At 44.8% G+C, this 23,661-nt stretch overlaps 1 protein-coding gene across 1 annotated transcript in view; it reads left to right on the forward strand.

The window, feature by feature from the left end:
- LOC138301697 (guanylate cyclase 2G-like) overlaps window positions 1–23,661 on the forward strand; it is a 378,147-nt gene that overhangs the window by 348,719 nt on the left and 5,767 nt on the right. Inside the window, exons 19-20 of the mRNA XM_069242214.1 lie at window positions 504–696; window positions 14,643–14,817. Coding sequence (XP_069098315.1) covers window positions 504–696; window positions 14,643–14,817 — 368 coding nt within the window. The remainder of the gene's footprint in view (window positions 1–503; window positions 697–14,642; window positions 14,818–23,661) is intronic.

The following is a 23,661-nucleotide window of genomic DNA, read 5'->3' on the forward strand; positions in this document are numbered from 1 at the left end:
CTGATAGACATTGCATGGAGAAAAAGTGTTCCCCCCCCCCCTTTATCTCAGTCTGTGCTTGATGAATCATCCCAAGACTTTCTAGACAGCAGCTGAACTAACTTGCACACTAGTTTGGAAATTTTGTGAAGATTCATCAATTGGCACCAAGGTTATTAGCAAACCAAAAAATGAGTTATCTATGGGAAAAGTTGGTCCTAATATATATAAACATATATATATATATATATATATCTATATCTATATATATATATATATATATATAGGTTTGAACCTACACTGAGGTGAGTTCATTGCTGTTTGGTTCATATTTGTGCCAGCCTATCCCAAAGAAATGATAACCAAAGCCTTAGTCCTTCAGCCAACTGAACTTGCTGTTTATTTGGACCTTTCGTAGAGATTGGCCAATTTATTTATTTTGCTTTTCAACAGTTTGAAGGGAAATTTGCTTCTAATGCTGCCTTACTTTTAGATGAACCACTCTGCTGTTCTTCTCCTTTCAGTTTTATTGCAGAGCAACTCATGGCAGGGAAATCAGTGGAACCCGAGAGCTTTGCTTCTGTCACAGTCTTTTTCTCGGACATAGTGGGATTCACCAACCTGTGCTCCCTGAGTACTCCACTGCAAGTTGTCGACCTCCTCAATGATTTATACAGCTTGTTTGATGACATCATCCGAACATATGATGTGTACAAGGTACAACCAAATTCTCAATTTGCGACAAATTACTAGCCAATGTCATGTATTATTCTTTTCCAGGTGCAAACACTTTGTATTTTCTCCTTCAAGTTAATGTAATATTGTCAACATAAATACAACTACTATGATTACTACAACTATTACTACTAATAATAACAATAATAATAATAATAATAATCACAATCATAATCATAATGATATTAAATATTAATTCAGTTACCCTTTATTTGAGCAGGGTAAAAAGTTGATAATGGTCCCTAGAGAAGCACAGATATTTTGAAACAACTAAAACATTCTCACAAAGTAAGGTAATGAGAGCTGAAAGTGATCAATGCAATTAGTATCTTCGATGTAGTGAGCAAGCTACTTTGCCACCAGACATTTAGCCCTAATTACGACAAGGCCATCCGATAAAGTCTAGTAGTCAGGGTACCGCCAGCGCAGTTCCCTTCCTGCGGCCCCTATTATGAGTTTCCGGGTGGGTCAGCGGGTGGAAACAGAATTTCCACTCGCTGTCCCAGCGGGAAACAGCAAACAACACTGATACCGGCTCATAATAGAGCCAGCAGCAATGTTGCGGTGCATAGGGTGCACTAGCACCCGTCGCTCCTTTCACTGTCTGCAATACAGACAGTGAAAAGTGCAACGGGGCTGGCCACGGGGGCCCCTGCACTGCCCATGCCAAGTGCCCCGTCTCTGTCAGCCTTTACATGGCAGTGCCACCGCCATGTAATCGCCGGTGGAGAAGGGACTCGTAATCCCCAGGGCAGCGCTGCTTGCAGTGCTGCCCTGGCAGACTAGGACCGCCAGCACTGCCAGTCCCTCCAGTGGAGGAGAAGTGGCGTGCTGGCGGTCCAACTGTGGTGCAACTGCCACGGTTGTAATGTGGCTGTTGGACCGCCACATTGGAGGTGGTCCTGAAGACCACCAGGGTCGTACTCAGGTCCTTACTGTCTTTGCTGATGCCAGGAAGTAATGTGTTAAGTAATTTACAGTCACATCCACATCCAGATTGTCTTTTCTATGGAAGGGGGTAACCACTCAAGCCCTACATTCTGTAGGGACTGTGCTTGAGGAATGAGTTAGATTGATGATATCAGTCAGGGAAGGTACACTAGTGGGTGAGTAACACTGTGCAAATGGAATTGGGCAAGGATCATCCATGGAACATAGTATAATTAGCCTTAACATTGTAGTGACGTCTTCCTGGTCCACGAGGGCAAAGGTGCTCCAACCTTGTGATGAAAAAGAAGTAGACTCTGCTGTGCTTGTGCATGGGGAGGTGATCTATGAGTTCTTTATGGGTTTGTTTTATTTTTTACTTTGGAAGTGAGGAACTGAACTAGATTTTCACACACTTCTTGTGAGAGTCAGGCAGCAGGAGAAGTGCAAGAAGATTTAAGAATTTATTTTAAGCTCTGAAAGAGGATGAGTTAATGAACTGGACAATTTAATTGCATGGGCAGTTTTACCTTGCCTGATATAGTTTTCTGTAGACCATAAGTTGTGCACTATATTTTAATAGGTAGGTGCCTGTGTTTGACAATCGCTGTTTGCATTCTAGCTTTTTAGGATAGTTTGGCTATCATTTATTCTATAGGTCAATAATTTATTTGAGGGTTTGTGGGGTCTGACCTTCAGAAATATGAGAGCAACTTATTGGTCCAAGATTATGGGTGAAGTGTTATGATGCTATGGTAGCTAGTGCTACAATGGGGTGTATGTTGATGCCAATTTCAATATAGAAGTGGATTCATTTGTGATCAGTCCAGGACAGAGGAGATGTTTCTATTAGACTGACCAAGCGTTTTTGTGCCCAGAATTTAGGTAGGATGCCTGAGGGATCATTATTTGAATCTTCAATAAAGCCCTTGTTTGGTGAAAGTCCAGTACCAGGACACATTTTACATACACTTTCAGCTTTTGCTATCTTGGAAAGTGTCTCAAATTAATGGTTACATGGTTCATATCTAATCAAGATTAGATATTCAGAGATAGCAGGCATTAGTCATCACAGAACATTGAAAAAGGTTACATACATGTATTATGTTAGTGTCATACATAACAAAACAACCATCTCCTAGTGGCATCATTAGAGGGCTGGAGGAAGATGGGATGGGTGCTCCAACAGCATTCGTTTGGCCCCCACTTGAGCCCCATCACCATTGCTTATAATTAATTAAATTCTGTTGGACCAGCCCTTTTTGCCGGATCACCCCCAGATTTTGACCTTGTATTGCTGAACCCATTTTTTGACATTAAGACTCTCTGCACTTTATCCCTGCTACCCAGTGGTTAAGTGATTGTGCTCTCTCCCTAAAACATGGTAAAATTGGCATCTACCTGATTGTTACATCTCATATACTTGCAACCCTAATAAATGGTATTATTTACCCAGGGCCTGTAGATTAAATGTTACTAGTGGGCTTGCAGCACTCATTGTGCCATCCACCAAATTAGCACTTTTAAAACATATTCCACGTGTACCACTGCAGCCTGTAACATAGTCTGAAACTGCCATTTTGACCTGGCAAAAAAACCCTAGGGAATGTGATAAAAAGTGAACATGGGGCAATATCAGAGGAAAATGAGGCACATTTGGAGATGAGAAAGGTAGAGGTGTCCAAAGAATGTGATCTCCAGGTATAAACTAGGGGTACAAGTGACGGTCAAAGAGTAAGGGCCTCATTACAAGGCTGGCAGTCTTAAGACCACTAGCCTTGCGGTGGTGGTGGCGGTCAGGACCGCTGCTGCTGTGGTTGTCCGACAGCTACATTAAGACCATGGCGATTAGATTGCTAGCACAACTGAGGTAGTCAACCTCCCCATCAGAAGTTCGGCAGACAGTTCAAACCGTCGGCCGAACTCCTAATCAGGCCCAAATAGTTGGAGAAAAAGTTGAAAGGGGTTGTGGAGGTGAATCAAGGCTCTTAAATTTTGAATTGTGGGGATGGCAGTCTCTTCACCTCTCCAAAGAGACAGGTGCTGCGTTTTACGGTTAACAGTTAAATGAAACTGGGGTTTATATGTGCGATTTGGGTGCTACCCTTTGAGATTGTGTAATGGAGCTGAGTACAAGTGTATCAATTAAATCTTACCTCAATCACTCTTAAAAAAGAAATAAAAAGTATGGACTCACAGTCTGCCGAAATACAAGTTTTAGTTTTCCCCCATGGAATTACCAGTTCAGTGGATATCAGTATTTCCACGGAGCGAAATGTCTAAAGAATCACAAGGTTTTATTCTCACAATGGGGAATAATCTTATAAATCAGTGCTTCTTCACTGGTTCTGCAGGATTTTGATCCTTCTTTCTGTTTTTTATGTTGCCAAGCACATTCGCGATGGGAAAGAAAAATATTAGTGACATATGCTGTCCACTATTGCCTGATTTCAGCATCCCGATCAGTTTTATCTGTGACTCCGCTCTGAAAAACACTACTAGAGTTACCACTGCCACCTCCTCATGCAACACAAGACAACTTGATGAGGTTTGAATGGCATGAATATTTTCCTTCAACTGGGAGAGCAATGTGATACCACCTGTAAGAATGTGCAGATTTCCCCAGCGATAGTGGTGATAATCTTGTAGACAAACACCCTTATAAAATTACTTGTAGATTCAGAACAGTAGGGGTGGTACAGGTCTAAAACCACCTTCCACAAAGATGTGTGCCACATAAAAAGTTTTGGCTTGCAAAAAATGAAAAGCTCCATTTTGAATCAGATCGATTTTGTTTATCTGTGCTTAAATAATATGTTAACCTGGCTTACATGATTTACACATGGTATATTCTTATGCACTCAAACTGTGTCACTTATTAGTTTCACTTCATTCCCAATTGGATTTAGCAGAATGAGTCTTATACATTTATAGTTGATTAACTTCAGCTAGCCAATGTGCATTTAAAGTTAGCCTGAGTTTTGCCTCGGGCTTCATGCCATTTTGCAATAAATGTATTTATACTTGCTGTGCATAATATTTTCTGTTTCTGATCCTAAAGTCACTATGGCCCTCATTACAACCCTGGCGGTCGGTGGTAAAGCGGTGGTAATACTGCCAACAGGCCGGCAGTAACAAAAATGGAATTATGACCACCAACAGCCAGGTGGAAGACAATGTACCGCCCACACTATTACGACTGGCCTATCCGCCACCTTTTCCGGGGCGGTACCAACGACATCAAAAGCATGGCGGAAACATCCATGACGCCATGGAGCCCGAGCTGCACATATTTCTGATGCTCGTACACCTTCTGCTGCATTACGAACAGCAACGCCGGCGAAGATGACCACGGTGAGTACTGCCGCCTAGCATACAAGGGAGGGGGGAGGAAAAAGAAAGTGACACACACACGCAACACCTCCACCCCCAACACCATACACACAACCAGACGCACTAACATTACATATTACCCCTGCACCCCTCAGGAATAATGCAAGGACAAAAAGATTTGAAGAAAGGGAGTGTAATACGATAAAATAACATGAATAAGTGCATCAAAATACAAACGTATGTACAGATTTACAAATAGCGGGACACTGCCCAGTCCTCAATATCCGTGGGCCACAGGGCCACAACACATAGGCCAAGGCCCCACCTCACTCCTCCAACAACATGGAGAGAACACTGTAGGGGCATCAGGTCAATAATACACAGGCACCTCAGGGGGATGGAGAATGGGGGTGGCACCTCAGCCGGAAGATGGTACAACACCACTTGTCCTGGAGGGGGCAACATGCCCTGTGCGCTGTCCTGGGGAGTGCAAGGACAGAGTCTCCCAAGTGGGTGGTTTGCCCACTGCTTGGTCCTGGGGAGTGCAAGGCCACAGTCTCTCTAGTGGGTGGTTTGCCCACTGCTTGGTCCTGGGGAGTGCAAGTCCACAGTCTCTCAAGTGGGTGGTTTGCCCACTGCTTGGTCCTGGGGAGTGCAAGGCCACAGTCTCTCTAGTGGATGGCTTCTTCCACTGGTTCTGGAGTGGGCATTGTGCCTAGTGAGCTTCATCCTGGGAAGGCTGGAGTGAGTGGATGGCTTCTTCCACTGGTTCTGGAGGGGGCATTGTGCCCAGTGTGCTTCATCCTGGGAAGGATGGCGTGAGTGGATGGCTTCTTCCACTGGTTCTGGAGGGGGTATTGTGCCCTGTGATGCAGATCTTGGGGAGTGCAAGGTCACAGTCTCTCACCTGGGTGTCAGAACCACAGGATTTGCATGGGCAAGGACGCACACAGCCCATGGATGCAGGACTACACACCGTCCGCTGGCGGTGACGGCTGCTTAGTGGTGGCAGTGCAGGTGTCGGGGCTGGCAGTGGTGGGGGGGAGGCTCCAGCCCATCCCCTGCAGCCTTGGACGGCTGCCCACTGGGGCTGCTGCTGCTGGCAGTGGTGCTGGCGGCGGTGCTGGTGGCGGTGCTGGCAGTGGTGGGGGGAGGCTCAAGCCCATCCCCTGCAACCTCGGACGGCTGCCCACTGGGGCTGCTGGCAGTGGTGCTGGTGGTGGTGCTAGTGGCGGTGCTGGCAGTGGTGGGGGGAGACTCCAGCCCATCCCCTGCAGCCTTGGACGGCTGCCCACTGGGGCTGCTGCTGCTGGCAGTGGTGCTGGTGGCGGTGCTGGCAGTGATGGGGGGAGGCTCCAGCCCTTACCTTTCAGCCTCGGACGACTGAACCACCATGGTTGGTGGTGGGGGCTCCGAATGAGTCCCAGCACCAGGCCTCCTGTCCTTCCTGCCTGCTGGTGCAGGCCCCTTGCCCTTCCTGTCAGCAGCCGGGGATTTCTCCTTGCCCTTCCCTGTTGCATCTGGTGGTGCCTCCTTGCCCTTCCTAGACGCTGCTGGTGGTGCCTCCTTGCCCTTCTTAAATGCTGCTGGTGGTGCCTCCTTGCCCTTCCCTTTTGCAGCTGGTGGTGCCTCCTTGCCCTTTCCTGTCGCAGCTGGTGGTGCCTCCTTGTCCTTCCCTGTCGCAGCTGGTGGTACCTCCTTGCATTCCTAGACGCTGCTGGTGACTGCACCCTTTCAGTGTCGCTGCCTGGTGCCCGGGATCCTCTCCCACCTGCAGCAGCTGTCGACACTACTGTGGCCGTGGACTGGGTGGCTGAGGTGCTTGCCTGGTTCTGACCACCCTGGCCCGACGTTAAGGACGGGGGGAGTGGTAGGGAAGAGGTCCATGGTGCAGAGGAAAAGCTTCTTAGGGACATTGGGGCAGGAAGAAGGTGAAGGTTTGGGAGTGGAGGAAGAGGAAGTGGTTGTAGGAGGTGTCTGTCTGCGGATTTTGGGTGCAGATGCATGGGCTGGATGCTGTTGTGAGGTGGATGGCTGTTGGGTGTCTGAGTGCTTGCGTTTGTTTACTTTGGGAGGGGGGCACAGATACAGTGGGAGAGGACACAGGGGACGTGTGCACGGCTGTTGTGGTGGTGTCTGCCAGTGAGGTGTGTGTTCTGCTAGGTGTGCTGGTGATGGTGGAAGTGGATGAGGATGTAGTGCATGCAGGTGTGAGTGTAGACGCAACTGGGAGGGATGTGGAGGAGGAGGAGGGGGCCACAGTGGAAGCGGTGGATGTTGGTATGTCTGCATCTGGATGGTGTTTCTGTGAGTGCCTGTGGGATGATGTGTGGTGCTTGTGTTTACCTGAACCACTCCTGTGTGTTGTCTTGTGTGCGTGCTGGTCTGCCTGCGTGCTTGGGATAGGTTGGGGTTGAAGGGAATGGGATTGGGTAGAGGAAGTTGGAGGGGAGAGGCTAGAAACAGGGACAATGGCTGCCATCAGGGAGGAGGCCAGAGCCTGGATTGATCTCCGTTGGGCCTCCATGCCAGAGTGAATGCCCTCCCGGAATGCATTTGTTTGTTGCAAATGGGCTGCCAGCCCCTGGATGGCATTCACAATGGTTGACTGCCCAACAGAGATGGATTGCAAGAGGTCAACAGCCTCCTCACTCATGGCAACAGGCCTAACTGGGGCAGGGCCTGAGGTGCCTGGGGCGAAGGAGATGCCCACCCTCCTGGGTGAGCAGGCACGGGAATCACACTGAGGGGCTGCTGGGAGGGTGGTGCTGGTACTGGGGGTGGCGGCTGTACCTATAGTTGGGGTGGGCACAGAGGTGTCCGCCACCACCAGGGAGCTTCCATTGGAGGAGGTATCACTGTCAGAACTGTCCCCTCCAGTCTCCGCAGTGGTGCTCCCCTCGCCCTCCGTCCCAATGGTGCCCCTCACCGTCAGTGGATTCAGCCTCCTGGGCCCTGTGGGATGCAGCTCTCCCCATTGCCGGATCCTCTGCTCCTCTGCCAGATGATGCTAATGCACATAAGAACAGAGTGACAAAACAAAAAGGGGGTAGAGAGACAAAGGATACCCTTGATCAGTGGCGGAAACAACACCACCGTTGGCGTACATGACACACACACACAGGGTACAGCCCTATGCACTAGGCAATGCACTAACAGTCACAATGCTAGTCACCAGCCCATGGACAGGGATACCGAACGCCAATTGCAGCATACCTGAGAGCCACAGACCCCTGCCCAGTAGTGGATGCCTCCTAGCTTGATTGGAGGAGGTTTACATCAGACCCTGCCCAACATGGGACCTACCCTGCAATGTCCGGTCTGGCCTAGAGACACCCACAGGCTCACATCCCTCACCCGGAAGCCACCCCACCACGCGCAAGTAGTATATTGGGGGACTGTACTCTCTCCCTTGTGGCTGCTGTGATGCCCCCAAGTGACCATCCAGCTCTGGATAGGCCACTGCCAGTATGCGGGCCATCGGGGGGGGTCAGGGTTTGACGGGCACCCCTTCCTCATTGGGAGGCCATCCCCAGCTGGGCCTCTACTGTCTTCCATGCCTAGCGTCTCAGGTCCTCCAACCATTTCTGAAAATGGGTGCTCCGCCTGCCGTAGACCCCCAGGGTCCACACGTCCTTGGCGATAGCAGGCCATATACACTTTTTTTGATGGGCGCTGAACTGCAGAGAAATACACATAGGAAAAGGTATCAGTCAGACCATCCTGCCTGTTACACTCATGGCCCACCATAGCCCTCACATCCCCTTATGCACAGACATTGCCCACCATACGTGCAGCACGCAGCCCAGGGCCCTTCCACCAACCCCCCCCCCACACGAGGCCCTCACACACAGCACTCCATGCATTCATGCCCCATGCATCGTGCTCACAGTGTACTCACCTGTTGGTCTGGAGGCCCATACAACATTCGGTACTGGGGTAGGACCCCATCCACCAGTCTCACCAACTCCCCAGCGGTGAAGGCAGGGGCCCTTTCCCCAGTGACACGAGGCATGGTTGGTTCCAGACACAGGTCACAGCAGCACTTGCAGTGTAGGTACTCTCCTGTTGAAGGTCAGGTAGCAAGTGAGTGAACAGATAGAAAATGGCAGTCACATCCACGGCGGTGCGTACCGTCTCCGTCGGCATACATCACCATTGGCCACTGTAACCCATAGGGCCCAATGGTAACCAATGAGGAGTTGCACTGCGGTTCTCGACCGCCTCCCGCAACGGCACACAACTTCAGCGTAATTACCTCATTTCCACATGATCCTCCATACAGGACAGGCCGGCGCCATTTTGAGGGGGGCAGGCCATGGCACCTCACTGTGTCACAGTGCACATAGGCACCATTTGGCCCTATCCAGCAATATACTGTTACAGTCACAACATGCAATGCAGTGTAGTGTTTATAAATATGGAATACTGACCAGCTGCTCGTCATTTTGACCCCTAGATTGCAACTGCTGCGGATGAATAGGAAATGGAGACATCCCGCCGTGTACAGGCCCCTGGTGGACTTGGCAACAATGGAGGACAGGCACATTATTCTCACCTACAGACTGGACAGGGCCACAATCACAGAGCTTTGTGCCCAATTGTAGCCTGACCTAATCTCTGTTATCCGTCAGCCCACTGGGATCCCCCTCTCGTGCAAGTCCTATCTGTGCTCCATTTCCTAGCAACTGGCTCCTTCCAAGTGACAGTGGGCTTGGCAGCAGGAATGTCTCAGCCAATGTTCTCAATAGTGCTGACCAGAGTGTTGTCTGCCCTGATTAAACACATGCTTAGCTACATCGTTTTCCTCTAGGTGGAGAATTTGGCCACAGTGAAAGCTGATTTCTATGCAATGGAACATATCCCTAACATTATCGGGGCTATTGATGGTACACATATTGCATTTGTCCCCCGCCCCGGAGAAATGAACAGGTGTTCAGGAATCGAAAGAGCTTTCATTCCATGAATGTGCAGATAGTGTGCCTAGCGGACCAGTACATCTCCCATGTCCCATGTCAATGCAAAGTATCTTGGGTCTGTGCATGATGCCTTTATCCTAAGGAATAGCAGCATCCCATATGTGAGGCACCGGTGTGGCTAATAGGTGAGCCCTGGTTCCCACCCAGTTGGTGTTGGGGTATGGGTATAGTGTGGGCCCTAAGGGTTAGTGTGTGGCTAACAGTTGTCCCTCAATATTTTCAGGTGACTGTGGTTACCCCAACCTCTCATGACTACTGACCCTTGTGAGGAATCCCAGGACAAGGACAGAGGAAAGTTACAATGAGGCACATGGGCGAACAAGAAGAATCATAGAGAGGGCATTCGGCCTCCTAAAGGCCATGTTTCGTTGCCTCCATCTAACAGGTGGATCCCTGTCCTACTCACCCAAGAAGGTCTGCCAGATCATCGTGGCTTGCTGTATGTTGCACAACCTTGCCTTACGTCGCCAGGTGCCTTTTCTGCCTGAGGATGAGGCTGAAGATGGGCGTGTGGCCGCAGTGGACCCTGTGGACAGTGAAGATGAGGAGGCAGAGAATGAGGATGAGGACAACAGAAGTGCAATAATACAACAGTACTTCCAATGACACACAGGTAAGACACTGTAACTTCACTTTTCATTGACAGTTTTGTGTTTGACATTGTCACTGGCAGGCTGATTTTCCCACTTCTATGGCCACTTACTGTACCCTTTGACATCTCTATTTTCAGATGTGCCCCACTATTGCTCCTGGTGTGTTGACTGCAACCAACCACAGGTCATTCCTATGTGTACATTACTGTACAGTTGTATTGCAGTGTTTAAAACTTGTTAAACGAATACATAGTTCAATCTTTTGACAGACTCCATACTTGTATTTATTCAAATGGTGTTTGTTTAAGTGTCAATAAGTAGAGGGGGATGTGCAATGGGCTTGGGTGATGGTGGAGGAATGTCAAGGATAGAGTACAGTCTATGTAGATCACAGGTGCATTGTCCAAGGGGGCATAGGAAGTGGAGCAATGGCAGTTCAAGGTGGACAGGGTGACTGAGTGAGACACAAGGGTGACAATCTGGAGAGTCTTATTTCCTGGCGGGGGTCTTGGCAATAGTCTCTGGCTTCTGCCTGGAATGCAGGGACCATTTGTGAGGTGGTTATCCTTTTGCAGGGGGAGAGGTGTTGGTTGCTGGTACCTCCTTTCTGGTGACGTTGGGTGGGGGACCTGTGGGGATGTAAATGCAGTGTTATTGTTTCTGTGTGTGACATCTTGTGCATGGGTGTGTTGCCCTCTATGGTTGTCCATGCAGGTCTGTGATGTGGGTCCGTGCATTGGTGTTACATACAGGGCTTGGAACTGTGAAGGGTGTGTTGTGATGGTGGGGTGTGTGTGAGGTGGTGGAGTGATGGGATTGAGGGTCGGGGTAGGTGATGGCATGCAGGTGGGGGGTGATAGTAATAGAGATTTGACTTACCAGAGTTTAGCCCTCCTCCTACTCTTGCCAGGACCTCAGGATGCATGATTGCCAAGACTTGCTCCTCCCATGTTGTAAGTTGTGGGGGAGGAGGTGGGGGTCCACCGCCAGTCCTCTGTACAACTAGTTGGTGTCTTGCTGTTGTGGAAATCACCTTCCCCCATAGGTCGTTCCACCTCTTCCTGATGTCATCCCTTGTTTTGGAGTGCTGTCCAACGGCATTGACCCTGTCCATGATTCTCTGCGATAGCTCCATCTTCCTTGCAATGGATGTCTGCTGCACTTGTGATCCGAATAGCTGTGGCTCTACCCGGATGATTTCCACTACCATGACCCTTAGCTCCTCCTCTGAGAACCTGGGGTGTCGTTGTGGTGCCATGGGTGTAGTGGGAGTGATGTGGATGAGGGTGTGTGTGGGGTGATGTGTTGGGGTGTGTGATGTAAGGTGCGTGGATGGTGTATAGGTGATGGTGGTGTGTGGCTGTGGTCTTGTCTATGGTCTTGCTATCTCTTTTGTGGCAATTGTTTTTAGTCATAAAGGGTTGTGGGTAATGTGAGTGTGTGTTTTATAGTGGTGTGGGTGTGTGGGTGTGGTGTGTGTATGGGTGTCAGGTGTGTGTTATTCAAATTGTCCAATGTAGTGTTGTTTTGTTAGTGTGTGTGCATTTTGAGCGCAGCAGTATGTAGCGCCAATGGTTTACCACCATTGAATGTCCGCTGTGGTGATTCGTGGGTCATAATGTTGTGGGCGTAGTTCTGTTTGTGTAACGGTGTGGGTTTTGGTACCGCCAGTTTATCACCAACCTTTGGGCTGGCGGTATAGTGACGGATTGCTATTTCTGTGTCATAATATGGGTAGTGGTAATCCGCTGCGGCGGCGGTATGTTGGTGGCAGTCAGCATGGCGGTAAGCAGTACTTACCGCCAATGTCATAATAAGTGCCTATGTGCTTACTAAAATGTTATTCTTTGCTAACCTGTATTTTGAAGGTCGTAGTATAGTGATTAGTTGGTTTGGACTGAAAATTCAATACCTGCAGTGGACATGAAAGCTGAGGAGTCATACTCCTTTATGTGATATTGTGAAGGTTGCAGTGGAGGAAAGAGTTGGCATAGTATTCCCTGAGAAGGTGTACAAGGCATGTAGAGAACAGAGTTTTGAATAGACATCGCTTGGTGGGAAACTGAAGATTGTAACTTTTGGAAAAAATGTGTTTTAACTGTACTTAGTTAGTTGCTTTCCCCTGTCTATCTTTGCACGCCAAAGTCTTTGTTCATCTCCTGAGACCAGTGGTCCTTATTTTACTGCTCAATTTCTTGGGAGCAAGGGCTTTTCTTCTGATTCTACTTGGAATTTTTATCTGGTTCCTCATTCCATTCTATATTTGCTGATACCGACTGCTTTTGAAATGTCCTGTCCTATTCACATTTTAAGTTTAGAATTAGGGCGTTTCCCTGTATAGAAATTACTCTTTGCTTTGCCTTGCAAATGCTGCTTTAGAGCTATTAAAGTGTGGTACTTTTAAGTACACTTCTTGTATTATATTCATATATGCTGTATCCAAGAGTATATCATTTTTTCTTAATTGAATTGATTTGAGTTGTAATTTTACTAATCTGATAAATAAACCTTCATGGTTTGCAATCTACTCTTCTCTGTCTTTACTGGGGCGCAAAATCTGATTCACCGTCAAAGAAACTTTAACTAATTTTGTGATTTTTCAGCCTCAGTCCAAGCCAAGGGCCTGATTTAGAGTTTGGTAGATGGGATACGCTGTCATAAACGTGATGGATATCCTGTCTGACGTATTGTGATTTCCTTAGTATATTATGAAATCGTAATCCAGCAGACGGGATATCCGTCAAACTCTAAATCAGGCCCAAAGACTGCAAGTGACAGTTTGCCCATTGAACATCATCTGTAGGGCTTTTCATGGACTGACCATGCCCAAAATTGTAGAAATGGTGTTGTGATGGATGTTGACCTTTCGATGTGCTTGAGTTTTGAGAGGTGGATTGGGTCGCAAACCCAGATTATTTGGGGCTATATCTGCTCGGTGTATAAAAATTGAGAATACAAGTCATTTTACTCTTCACTTGAAATGTATCTCTTCTATGCAGGTTAGCCTGTCTTCTTGGGATCTTGTTAGAATTTGCTTTGTATGGGGTGCACCTGCACCGTCCTAGGAAATAGTGGAGTGTTTGTATGACGGGTGCATGTAGTGTTTGGGTGTTGGTGACCTATATATTTATGGAATACGGTTTTTAATATACTTGGGTGATATATTTTAATTTTGAGGATGATAATCATTATCTTCATGAATTTTGTTTAAGCACAAATTCCAAATTTTCAAAAAATTCACATTCCTTTATTTCACTTAATTGTCGCCAAAGGAATACTAGTGCATGAAGAAACTGTATCGCTAAAAGACAATTTCTGCTGGCACCAGCCTCCTGCTGGCTGCTCATGTGATTTTTTTTATGTGAGATATTCTCTCACATTAAAAAATAATGCATGATACCGGCAAATCACAATTCAGGCACCACGTGCACATCTGCACAATTTCACAATTTTGTTTTTTAAAAACTATGCAGTTTATCATACCCTAGTTTTAATTTGTTGTCTGTTAATTCTCTCTGTAGCTTTGATTTTCCTATGTCAGAGTTATCTTCTTTGGTCCATGTCTCCTGTTCTCTTTTTCTCCCTCCACCTGCAACTCTGTATGATTTGTGATTTTCCTAACAAGGTCCAGGTATTTGTAAAGCAGGGTGACTGCCATTTACTTACTCGGAGGGCCCGATTCACAAAGGTATCCTTAGACCAAAAGTCTTAAGTTTAGACCAAAAGTCTAACTTTACTATAAGTAAAGTTAGACTTGAGGTCTAAACGTAGACTTTTGGTGTAAACTTAGACTTTTGTGTAAGTTTACCTTTGAGAACTGGGCCCTTTTTACTTTATCATGAGTAGACTCCTGTCCGGGATTATGAATTTACTCAATGGAGGGAGTTCAGTCTTCACCTGTCCTGAGTCAATGTAGTTGCTGCTATTAGAAGCAAATTTTCTCTAGGATGTCTTTTTGCTGGTCGGGGACAGGTCTTGAAACCCACCAAACTAACCTGAGAGTAAGGATTTATTAACGTTCTGGACACCACAACAGCCCCTGCTTGAAAGACACAGATCACAATTGCTGCTATCACGTTGTCTTTGCTTTATCCAGGTGGAAACCATTGGGGATGCCTATATGGTGGCAAGTGGACTTCCGTTGCCAAATGGAATGAAACACGTGGGAGAGATTGCTACCATGTCTCTGCACTTTCTCAGCGCCATGATTGGCTTCCGGATCAGGCACATGCCCCAGGAAAAACTGAAGCTAAGGATTGGACTTCACACAGGTACTGCAGTGTCTCTCAGCACTCATTAATGTTGTGCCAAGAATGTGTCTTTTAAAGTGGACGTCCAGTCTTTATAAATTACTTATACTTGGATACGCCGGAGGTCGGTGAACCTTTTAACCGAGTTGGGTTCTCCTCATCCAAGAATAGTCGGATCACTGAAATCAATAATCAATAACCATTATAATCAATACCCAATGCTCTATTAATAGGTCAAACAACACATTAGTAATCAATAACAATCAATATTTTGACACACCATGACCTTTAAGCCATGAATAACCACACCAGTTTATTAAATGTTAATGAATTTATTTCCCTATATTAACAAAGCTAGCACAATATAGATGAGTCTCAAAATCAAATAATATACGTATACGAACATTACTAGCTGTCCATAGCGGCGGAAGAAACGCAATCTACGCAAAATTTGGATTATAATGCACTCAGTTATAGCAATACAAATCACTAATGTAAGTAACTGAATTTCACTAATTGCATACATCGGTCAGCATAACAAGATTTCAATTTAGCATGGTGCAATCAAGTGAATACCTCAACTAACCTCTAATTAGCATTGGCATGTGGGGCTTCATGCAAAACAAATTTAGTCAACACAAATTTAGAAAACTTCTAGCTTGGGCCCTATCAAAATAAGCAGTTGGTACCTAGGAAGGAAAACACAATGCATAATACAATTATCCTTTCATATTTACCAAATACAATCAGCATTCAAGGAAAAGTCTTCGTCCTTCAGGTACCGGTTCGATCAGCATGGGGCAGATTTCAAAGGGGGCAGAGTTAAGGCAAGTTTCCTTGCGGAAGCAAGGAGAATGGGGCAAAAGTTACTGCATGGGCAAGACGGGGCAAAATTAAAGTTAAAGTCTCTAGGGTGAGAATTCTTAAAGTCTCTTTCTCTTTGACAGAGAAAAGGCATCAGAGGGTTCGTTCCAAAATGGCGTCTTGAATCTGGCTTCAAAATGGCATCGTAGAAAATGGCTGACTTCTCTTTGTCCAGTGGGTTTAAGTAAGAAACTTTCCAAATTCTTCAGGGTCTTCCATTGGAGGGTTCATAGGGTGGCTTCCTTTTGACCAATGAATAGTGTCTTTCTCCTAGTACTCATTTATGCATAAGGTCTCCTTGGAGCCTTGGAATACAAGTTGCAACAAAGATTGCCAATTAATTTTATCACAGTGTCTTTATTGTCTGCACCTGCAGAAACTGACCTTGCTTCAAAGGGGATGAAGCTAGGCTAGCACGAAACCTTGAGATAAGTGTATTAGTCATTTCTACTGGAAAAATACAACCTTTAAAGTAAAATAATATGTCTTTGTTGATACAAGTGAAAACCACGCAGTTAAATTTGAGACCAGGCAACTAGGCCAAAGCCTCTGCTAAATGTAAGCTAAGCATAAAACAGTTTCAACAAGAAATCATAGAATACATTTGCAATTATGACGGATTACTACATTTGTCGATTCTTCATGATTAATTAAGCTTGTTTATAATAATGGCGAACTACCCTGTGGGCACAATTTCCCACGTACGTTATTTTTCTTTGCTAAAATCACACTACCTTATACGATTTTGTTTATATGATATATGAATATTTGCTAGTCCTTCTTTTTCTGCGTCATCAATCCCTCCTCTGATGACTAATTATGTCATCACATCAAATCTTCCACCACAAATTTTATTCCATTAAAATTCTGTTTTAGTAATTTGGCACTTCAGTCAATTCCCTCTTCCTTTTGGTTCTCTTTGAGTTTTCTCTGTATATTTCTACCATATTTTTTTGTTCTTTCTCTTCTCTTCTTCTTTTGTTTCTTGTTTTCAATATTTTAATAGCTTTCCATATTCCCCAAATGCCTAATAAGCAAATTAATGTTATTAATATTCCTTTTACTATTTTCAGTAATAGTCCGTTCCAAATGTTGCAGAGCCAATTTCCCACGGAAGCAAATCCTTTTCCAACCTTTTCCCATACTCCTGGTTCCTTCAATTCTTTCAAATCTGCACTCTCGTTAGTTAAATTTGCAAGCTAATTTGCCCACTGTTGTCTGGAATATAAGAACAACAGTGACGTGCACTAAGCATTTTGCAAACGCCTCTATTCTTTGCTAAAAGAATGTCTAAAGCAAGCCGGTTTTGAAGAGTCATAGCTCTTTCTGCAGCAAGTTCAGCCTCAATCAGGATTATGGCTCCTGAGAATTTTGTCAGCATGTTATCCACAATAGTAGACAACTTTCGTATTTTGATTGAATTCAATATGACTCCTACTGAAAGAATCATTGCTCCAAATATATCTCCTACCACACCAGAAGCTGTCTCTCTTTTCTGAATGCGATGTGATTCAGACAGCTTTGGAAACTTCTTTAAGTCATCCAGTTGATAAATCTTTGGAAATACTATTCCCAAATAACACATCCCATACCATCCTTTAGGAAGACGATAATAGGCGTTAAGTCCACAAATATAATATACCCCTGGAATAACTGGGTCTTGTCCATTCAGCATGAATGTCCACTTAGCCTGAAACGAAAACGTATGTTTACATTCACTCGTTCCCACAAAAATTGTGTCATAATATGATTTAGGTCTATATATACACAAAATTTCCCTATATGTGATGTATCTAAAGCTAATTTCCCTTGTGTCTTTATTGCGGCAAAAGCATAGTTATCTACAGATGTCCTTTTGTGTAGTTCCCTTTCTAATTTCTCCTTCATCGTTCTCCTTCTATCTTCAGTGTGTTCTAAAAAGCTTTTCTCTACGGGTGAAAGTGAGCATGTAAGGTTGTCTCTATGAGCGTGGACTACAGGAAAAGGCAATAGTGGTTCAAAGAAACCTCTAACTATTTTTATATAATAATCTCTTGCCACTTTACTCAAGTACTCTATTATAGGAACATATGGAAATACAACGTCATGATTGGAATAGAAGTATTGAATAGACTACTTGCCATAAAATCTTGTCAGTAGCAAGCTACATGAAATTCCATATGTAAGCGGCATGCTATGATATGTCACTCCTTCTATTACTGAGGTAGGTATTTGTGTGCACACATAACAATCTTTCGCATCCATTGTCTCAACATACTCATTCAACAAGCGATAGAAGACGTTTGAAGATAATTCTTTCTTGTCGTGTCAATATTTCTCGTCTTGTTCGAGTTTCTGCAGAGGAGTTAATTCAGTAGTAGGTTTAGAAGTAGAAGCATCAATTGCGTCTCTTTCATCCCTTCCATGCATTCCAAGAACTATTGCTATAATTATTAGTACACATGCAGTTATTAAACCTATACACATGTATTTACAACATTTCATTTTGTGTCCTTTTGTAGTGTAGCCTGTCATGATCTATATAGAATCAGAAAGTTGAAGATACTTTATCAAATCAAATTTGCAGATATATATATAAAGCTGAACGAGTTAAATGTTCACACAGTTTTCTTTAGCAGCTTAGTCTCTTATCGGTTTAGCAGCTTTGTCTCAAGATCGGTCAAGTTATCGATGTCTTATCCGGTTCAAAGTCAGTCAGGTTGTCAATGTCTTATCCGGTTCAAAGTCAATCAGGTTGTCAATGTCTTATTCGGTAATGTTCATGAAATTTTCATTTCTCAAGTACCAAAGTGTCGTTCTGCTTCTTCGTTTTCAAGACTGAGAGATAGAAATTCATCTGACCAATCGTTAGTGGCTGTGTATGCCCACTCTGGACCAGAATATCTTCTGCTAGGTATTCTTTTCCTTTTCAATTTTGCATCTCCTTTTGATTCTCTCTCGCTTACGTCTTGTTCTTTGGCTGTGTCTTTTTCTTCACTCGGTGTTGTTATTACGATAGACACTCCTTTTCTTTTCTCCTTAAATTTTGGCCCTTCATTTTCTTTTAATATTTCTTTAGTCTTTGATTTCACTGGCGATATGCTTTGTCTCCGTTTTGCGCTGCTTTCGCCTGATGGACCTGCAACCGGTTCTGGAAGAATTTGAATGACTTCACTCTGTTCTGTCTTGTCTCCTTCGCATGAGAGGTCAATCAGGTTTTCCTTTTCTTTGCCTGTATCGTCTGCTTCTGGGAAAGCCCTCCTCTAATTAGGCTCTCCTGCTTGTTCACCTGTCGCAGGTTCTTTGTCACCTTCAGGATCTTCGTCACTTCCTGAGGCTTCTCCTCGGTTATCCTCGAATGGATCAACTGCTTCTTCCTCAGAAAATATTTCTCCCTTCCTCTATTTCTGCTTGTTCGCCTCCAGGTTCTCTTTGTCCTGTCTCGGTGCCTGGTACTTTCCTGTCAGTTGCTGGTAATTTCAGCCCTTTGACTTCCTCTTCTGTGGGGCACGTCACCCTTTTCGTGTGACTGGCGTGAATCCAGTTGGGAACTCCCACACACTTCCCAGCGGTGGTAGTCATCAGAATCACCTGGAAATGTCCTTTCCAACGGGGTTCCAGATACGACTTCCTCATATGCTTCTTAATCACGACCCAGTCACCTGCTTTCAGGGTGTGTCTTGGACCTTGGATCGGTGGCAAGGTGGTTGCCTCCACCTGGTGAGAAAAAGAGCGGACCACATCAGCCAGACCTTTGCAGTAGTCCAATACCATATCATCGGTAATATTTACAAGAGCATTTGCACGAACTGCTGGAAGTCTCATGGCTCTGCCCATGAGGATTTCATGCGGCGATAGTCCAGTTTTTCTATCAGGGGTGTTTCTCATTGACATTAACACCAAAGGCAACGCGTCAGGCCATTTCAAGTTTGTGGATGCGCATATTTTCGCCATCCTCGATTTCAATGTGTCATTCATTTGCTCCACTAGCCCTGATGCTTCAGGGCAGTAGCTACAATGCAACTTTTGTTCAATGTTCAGTGCTGCACACAGTAATTTGATTACTTCGTTATTGAAGTGACTTCCCCTATCTGATTCTAAAGAGATCGGGAATCCGAAGCGTGGTATTAGTTCTCTCAAGAGTAATTTTGCAACTGTGAGACTGTCATTTCTGCGTGTAGGGTATTCTTCAATCCAGTGACTAAAAATACACACAATCACCAACACATACTTCAGGCCTGCATGCATAGGCATCTCAATGAAATCCATTTGCATCCTGCTGAATGGACCACCTGCTCTTCCAATGTGGCTCAAATTTACTACTGTCCCCTTCCCTGCGTTCATTTGTTGGCAAATGATGCAACGATGGCAAACTGCTTCAGCAACTTGACGGAATTTGGGATTAAACCAATCAATTTTGAATAGTCTAATCATGGCATCCCTTCCAAGATGGGCTTGTCCATGATACAACCTGGCCAATTGCGTTAAAAGGCTGTCTGGTAGAACCAATCTCCCTTCACTTGAAACCCACAAATCATCTGGTTTCTTTAAGCATTGTAATTTGCTCCATGAGAGTTTTTCATCCTTGCTAACATTATTTTGCAGGAACTTTAATTCTTCAATTGTGTCTACAGCTTTTAGAGCAAAGGCTTCACTTGGTTCAAGTTCTGGCTCATTTATTAAGTTCCATTCGTCTCTGAGCAATATACAGTTCAATGCGCAAAATCTTGCGACTTGATCTGCATATCCGTTTCCCAAAGAAACGAAGTCTTGTGATTTCGAGTGTGCACTGCATTTTACAACTGCTACTTCTCCTGGTAACTGGATGGCATGTAACAACTCTCGTATTCTTTCACCATTTTTCACTGGTGATCCTGAAGAGGTCATGAAACCTCTCTGCGACCACAATTGTCCAAAATCATGCACTATTCCAAATCCGTACTGACTGTCAGTGTAAATGGTGACTTTCATTAATGCGGAAAGTTGGCAAGCTCTAGTAAGGGCTACTAGTTCCGCTACCTGTGCAGAATAAACTCCCTGAAGCCAAGATGCTTCCAGAACACCAGTTATTGTACATACAGCATATCCTGCTTTCAGTATTCCTAGTGCATCTCTTAAACATGAACCATCAACAAAAATAATTTGATCATTTTCTTCCAATCGAGTGTCTTTGATATCAGGTCTTGGTTTTGTACAAAATTCAGTCACCTGAAGACAGTCGTGCTCGATGTCTTCAGCGTTCTCAATTTCGACATTTTCACTGGGAAACAAGGTTGCTGGATTCAACGTAGTGCACCTTTTCAGCTGCACATTGGGTGACCCCAAAATTATTGTCTCGTACCTTGTAAGCCTAGCACCGGTCATGTGCTGTGTTCGGGAGCATGTCAAAAGTATTTCGACTGAGTGAGGGACCATAACTGTTAAAGGATGCCCCATCACTATTCCTTCACTCTGATTTAGGCTTATACCAACTGCTGCTACAGCACACAAGCATCCCGGTAGGGCTGCTGCAACTGGATCCAAAGTAGCTGAAAAATATGCTACTGGTCTGTTTATGCCACCATGGGCTTGAGTCAAGACAGACAAGGAACACGCATCACGTTCATGACAAAACAATGTGAACGGCTTTGTGTAATCAGGCATACCTAAAGCTGGAGCTCTGCACATGCATTCCTTTAATTCAATAAAAGCATCCATTTCATCTCTTTTCAGCACTATTTCATCCGGCGCATCTTTCTGGGTCAGTTTCAATAAAGGTTTGGCTAGAGCCGAGAAATTGGGAATCCATTGGCGGCAGTAGCTCACCATTCCCCAAAACTCCTAGTTTTGGGTGGACTCATTTGAAGTACACTTGTTATTCTTTCTTTCATGATTCTTCTCGACCCTTTCTCTATTTGGTGACCCAAATATTTCACTTTCTTCTGGCAGAACTGTAATTTTGAAGGAGACACTTTGTGTCCATTCCTTCCCAAATGGTTCAATAGGGCAATAGTGTCAACCGTACAGTCATTCTCTGTCTTGGATGCGATCAGTAAATCGGCAATATACTGTACTAAGGTTGATTCAAATGGCAATTCCAATGACTCCAGATCTTTCTTTAGAATCTGATTGAAAATTGATGGTGACTCTGAAAACCCTTGAGGAATTCGACACCAACTGTAGACTCTGTCCAGGAATTTGAAACAAAAGAGAAATTGGCTGTCCTCATGAAGAGGCACAGAAAAGAATGCTTGTGACAAGTCGATGACTGAGAACCATTCTGCATCACAGGGAATTTGAAACATTATCACAGCTGGATTTGGTACTACGGGACAACATTTGACTATTATGTCATTTATTTTTCTCAAATCTTGAACAATCCGGACATTTCCACTCAGTTTTATTAGTCCCATGATTGGTAAATTACATGGACTACTTAGTACTTCTCTCAGTACTCCCTGTTTTACAAACTCGTCAATGAGTTGGGCGACTTTCATGAGAGTGTCTTGTGACATATGGTATTGCGGAGTCTGAGGAAAATTTACATTGGGTTTTACAGTCACTTTCACTGGTTCTGCTCCTTTGACCAATCCTACCTCTTTCCCTGTCATATCCCATACTTCCTTTCCAACTGTTTCCTGTAACTCAGCAGGAATATCTGCTTCAGTGAGCATTGGATAAAGAGTAATCAGGGGATATTCTTCATCGACAGAATCCACTCCGTCCCCTCCTAAACTGTCCTCTTCTTCCTCATCTCTGTTTGTCTGAATTTTAATTCCATCATTTGAGCACATAATTGAGCATTCCAATTTGCACAATAAATCTCTCCCTAATAGGGATATCGGACTCGAGTCACACACCACAAATTTATGTGACCCTTGATAGTTACCAATTCTGACTTGCACTGGATCTGTGATTGGGTTTGTCAGATACCTATTTGCTACTCCCACTACTTGAACTGTTCTCCCTGAAAGTGGCAAATTTGGTACTTCGATACTTCTGACTGTAGAGCGTGTAGCTCCTGTGTCAACCAAGAATGAAATGCTGTGACCCATAACTCTTCCTTCCACATACGGTCCCTTTTGATCAACTTCTAAAGATGCTGCAAGCATACAATTTCCCTCCTCATCTGAACTTTCACTCTCCCATACATCGTTTATTCCATTCTCACTGCGTAACGGGAATTGGTGTACTGTGTCATTTTGATTCATTCCTTGGCCTGGAACCTGTTGAGGAAGCATTACTTGTTGCTGATTCATTGGTGCTAAGGGTATTTGTATTTGCTGATTAGGTACCATGGGAAACTGCTGTTGCATTGGCTGCGATTGTACCATTTGTACACGGGGCATTTGCACCTGCTGTGGTTGTATAGGTTGTAGACCCTGCATCTGATTTACATTATTTTGGAAATTTGGATTTGGACCTCTCAATTTCGGTCCTCTCGTATTCTGAAATGTATTGACATCATTGTTTTGCTGACCTACACCTTCCTGCCCCAACATTGGGCACTCCCGTTTCCAATGCCCGACGATTCCGCACGTGTGACATGGCATCACCTTCTTCATTGCCTGTATACCATTTGGAATCACAACAGTATTCAAATCAGGACCATTATTCACAAAACCTCCTCGGCCTCTGCCTCTCATCTGTGGCTGAAACATAGCATTTCCCTGCTGTTGCTGCTGCGGCAACTGTTGTTGGAAACCTTGCAAACCTTGCAAACCCGTCTGAGCTGCTCTAATCTGCAACACCATCACTTTGTCTTTCAACCTTTTCTTTTTTGTCTCAATCTCATCACTGCAGTATTTTGCATAGTTCAACACTTCATCGATCAATTTTGACTGCCAACAAATCAAATGCATTTTAATCATCTGACTCATTTCGGGTCTCAACCCTTCCACAAATCTGAACACAAAATGGAGCATGTCCTTCGCCTCAATCGTTTCCGTACCACTGTAATTTTTAAACGCTTTCAACAATCTCTCATAGTATGCATGTATCGATTCTTTAACTTCTTGTGCTGTTCTGTCAATTCTCTGCCAA

The sequence above is a fragment of the Pleurodeles waltl genome, chromosome 6, assembly GCF_031143425.1.
Source record: "Pleurodeles waltl isolate 20211129_DDA chromosome 6, aPleWal1.hap1.20221129, whole genome shotgun sequence".
In the NCBI taxonomy this organism is placed as follows: domain Eukaryota; kingdom Metazoa; phylum Chordata; class Amphibia; order Caudata; family Salamandridae; genus Pleurodeles; species Pleurodeles waltl.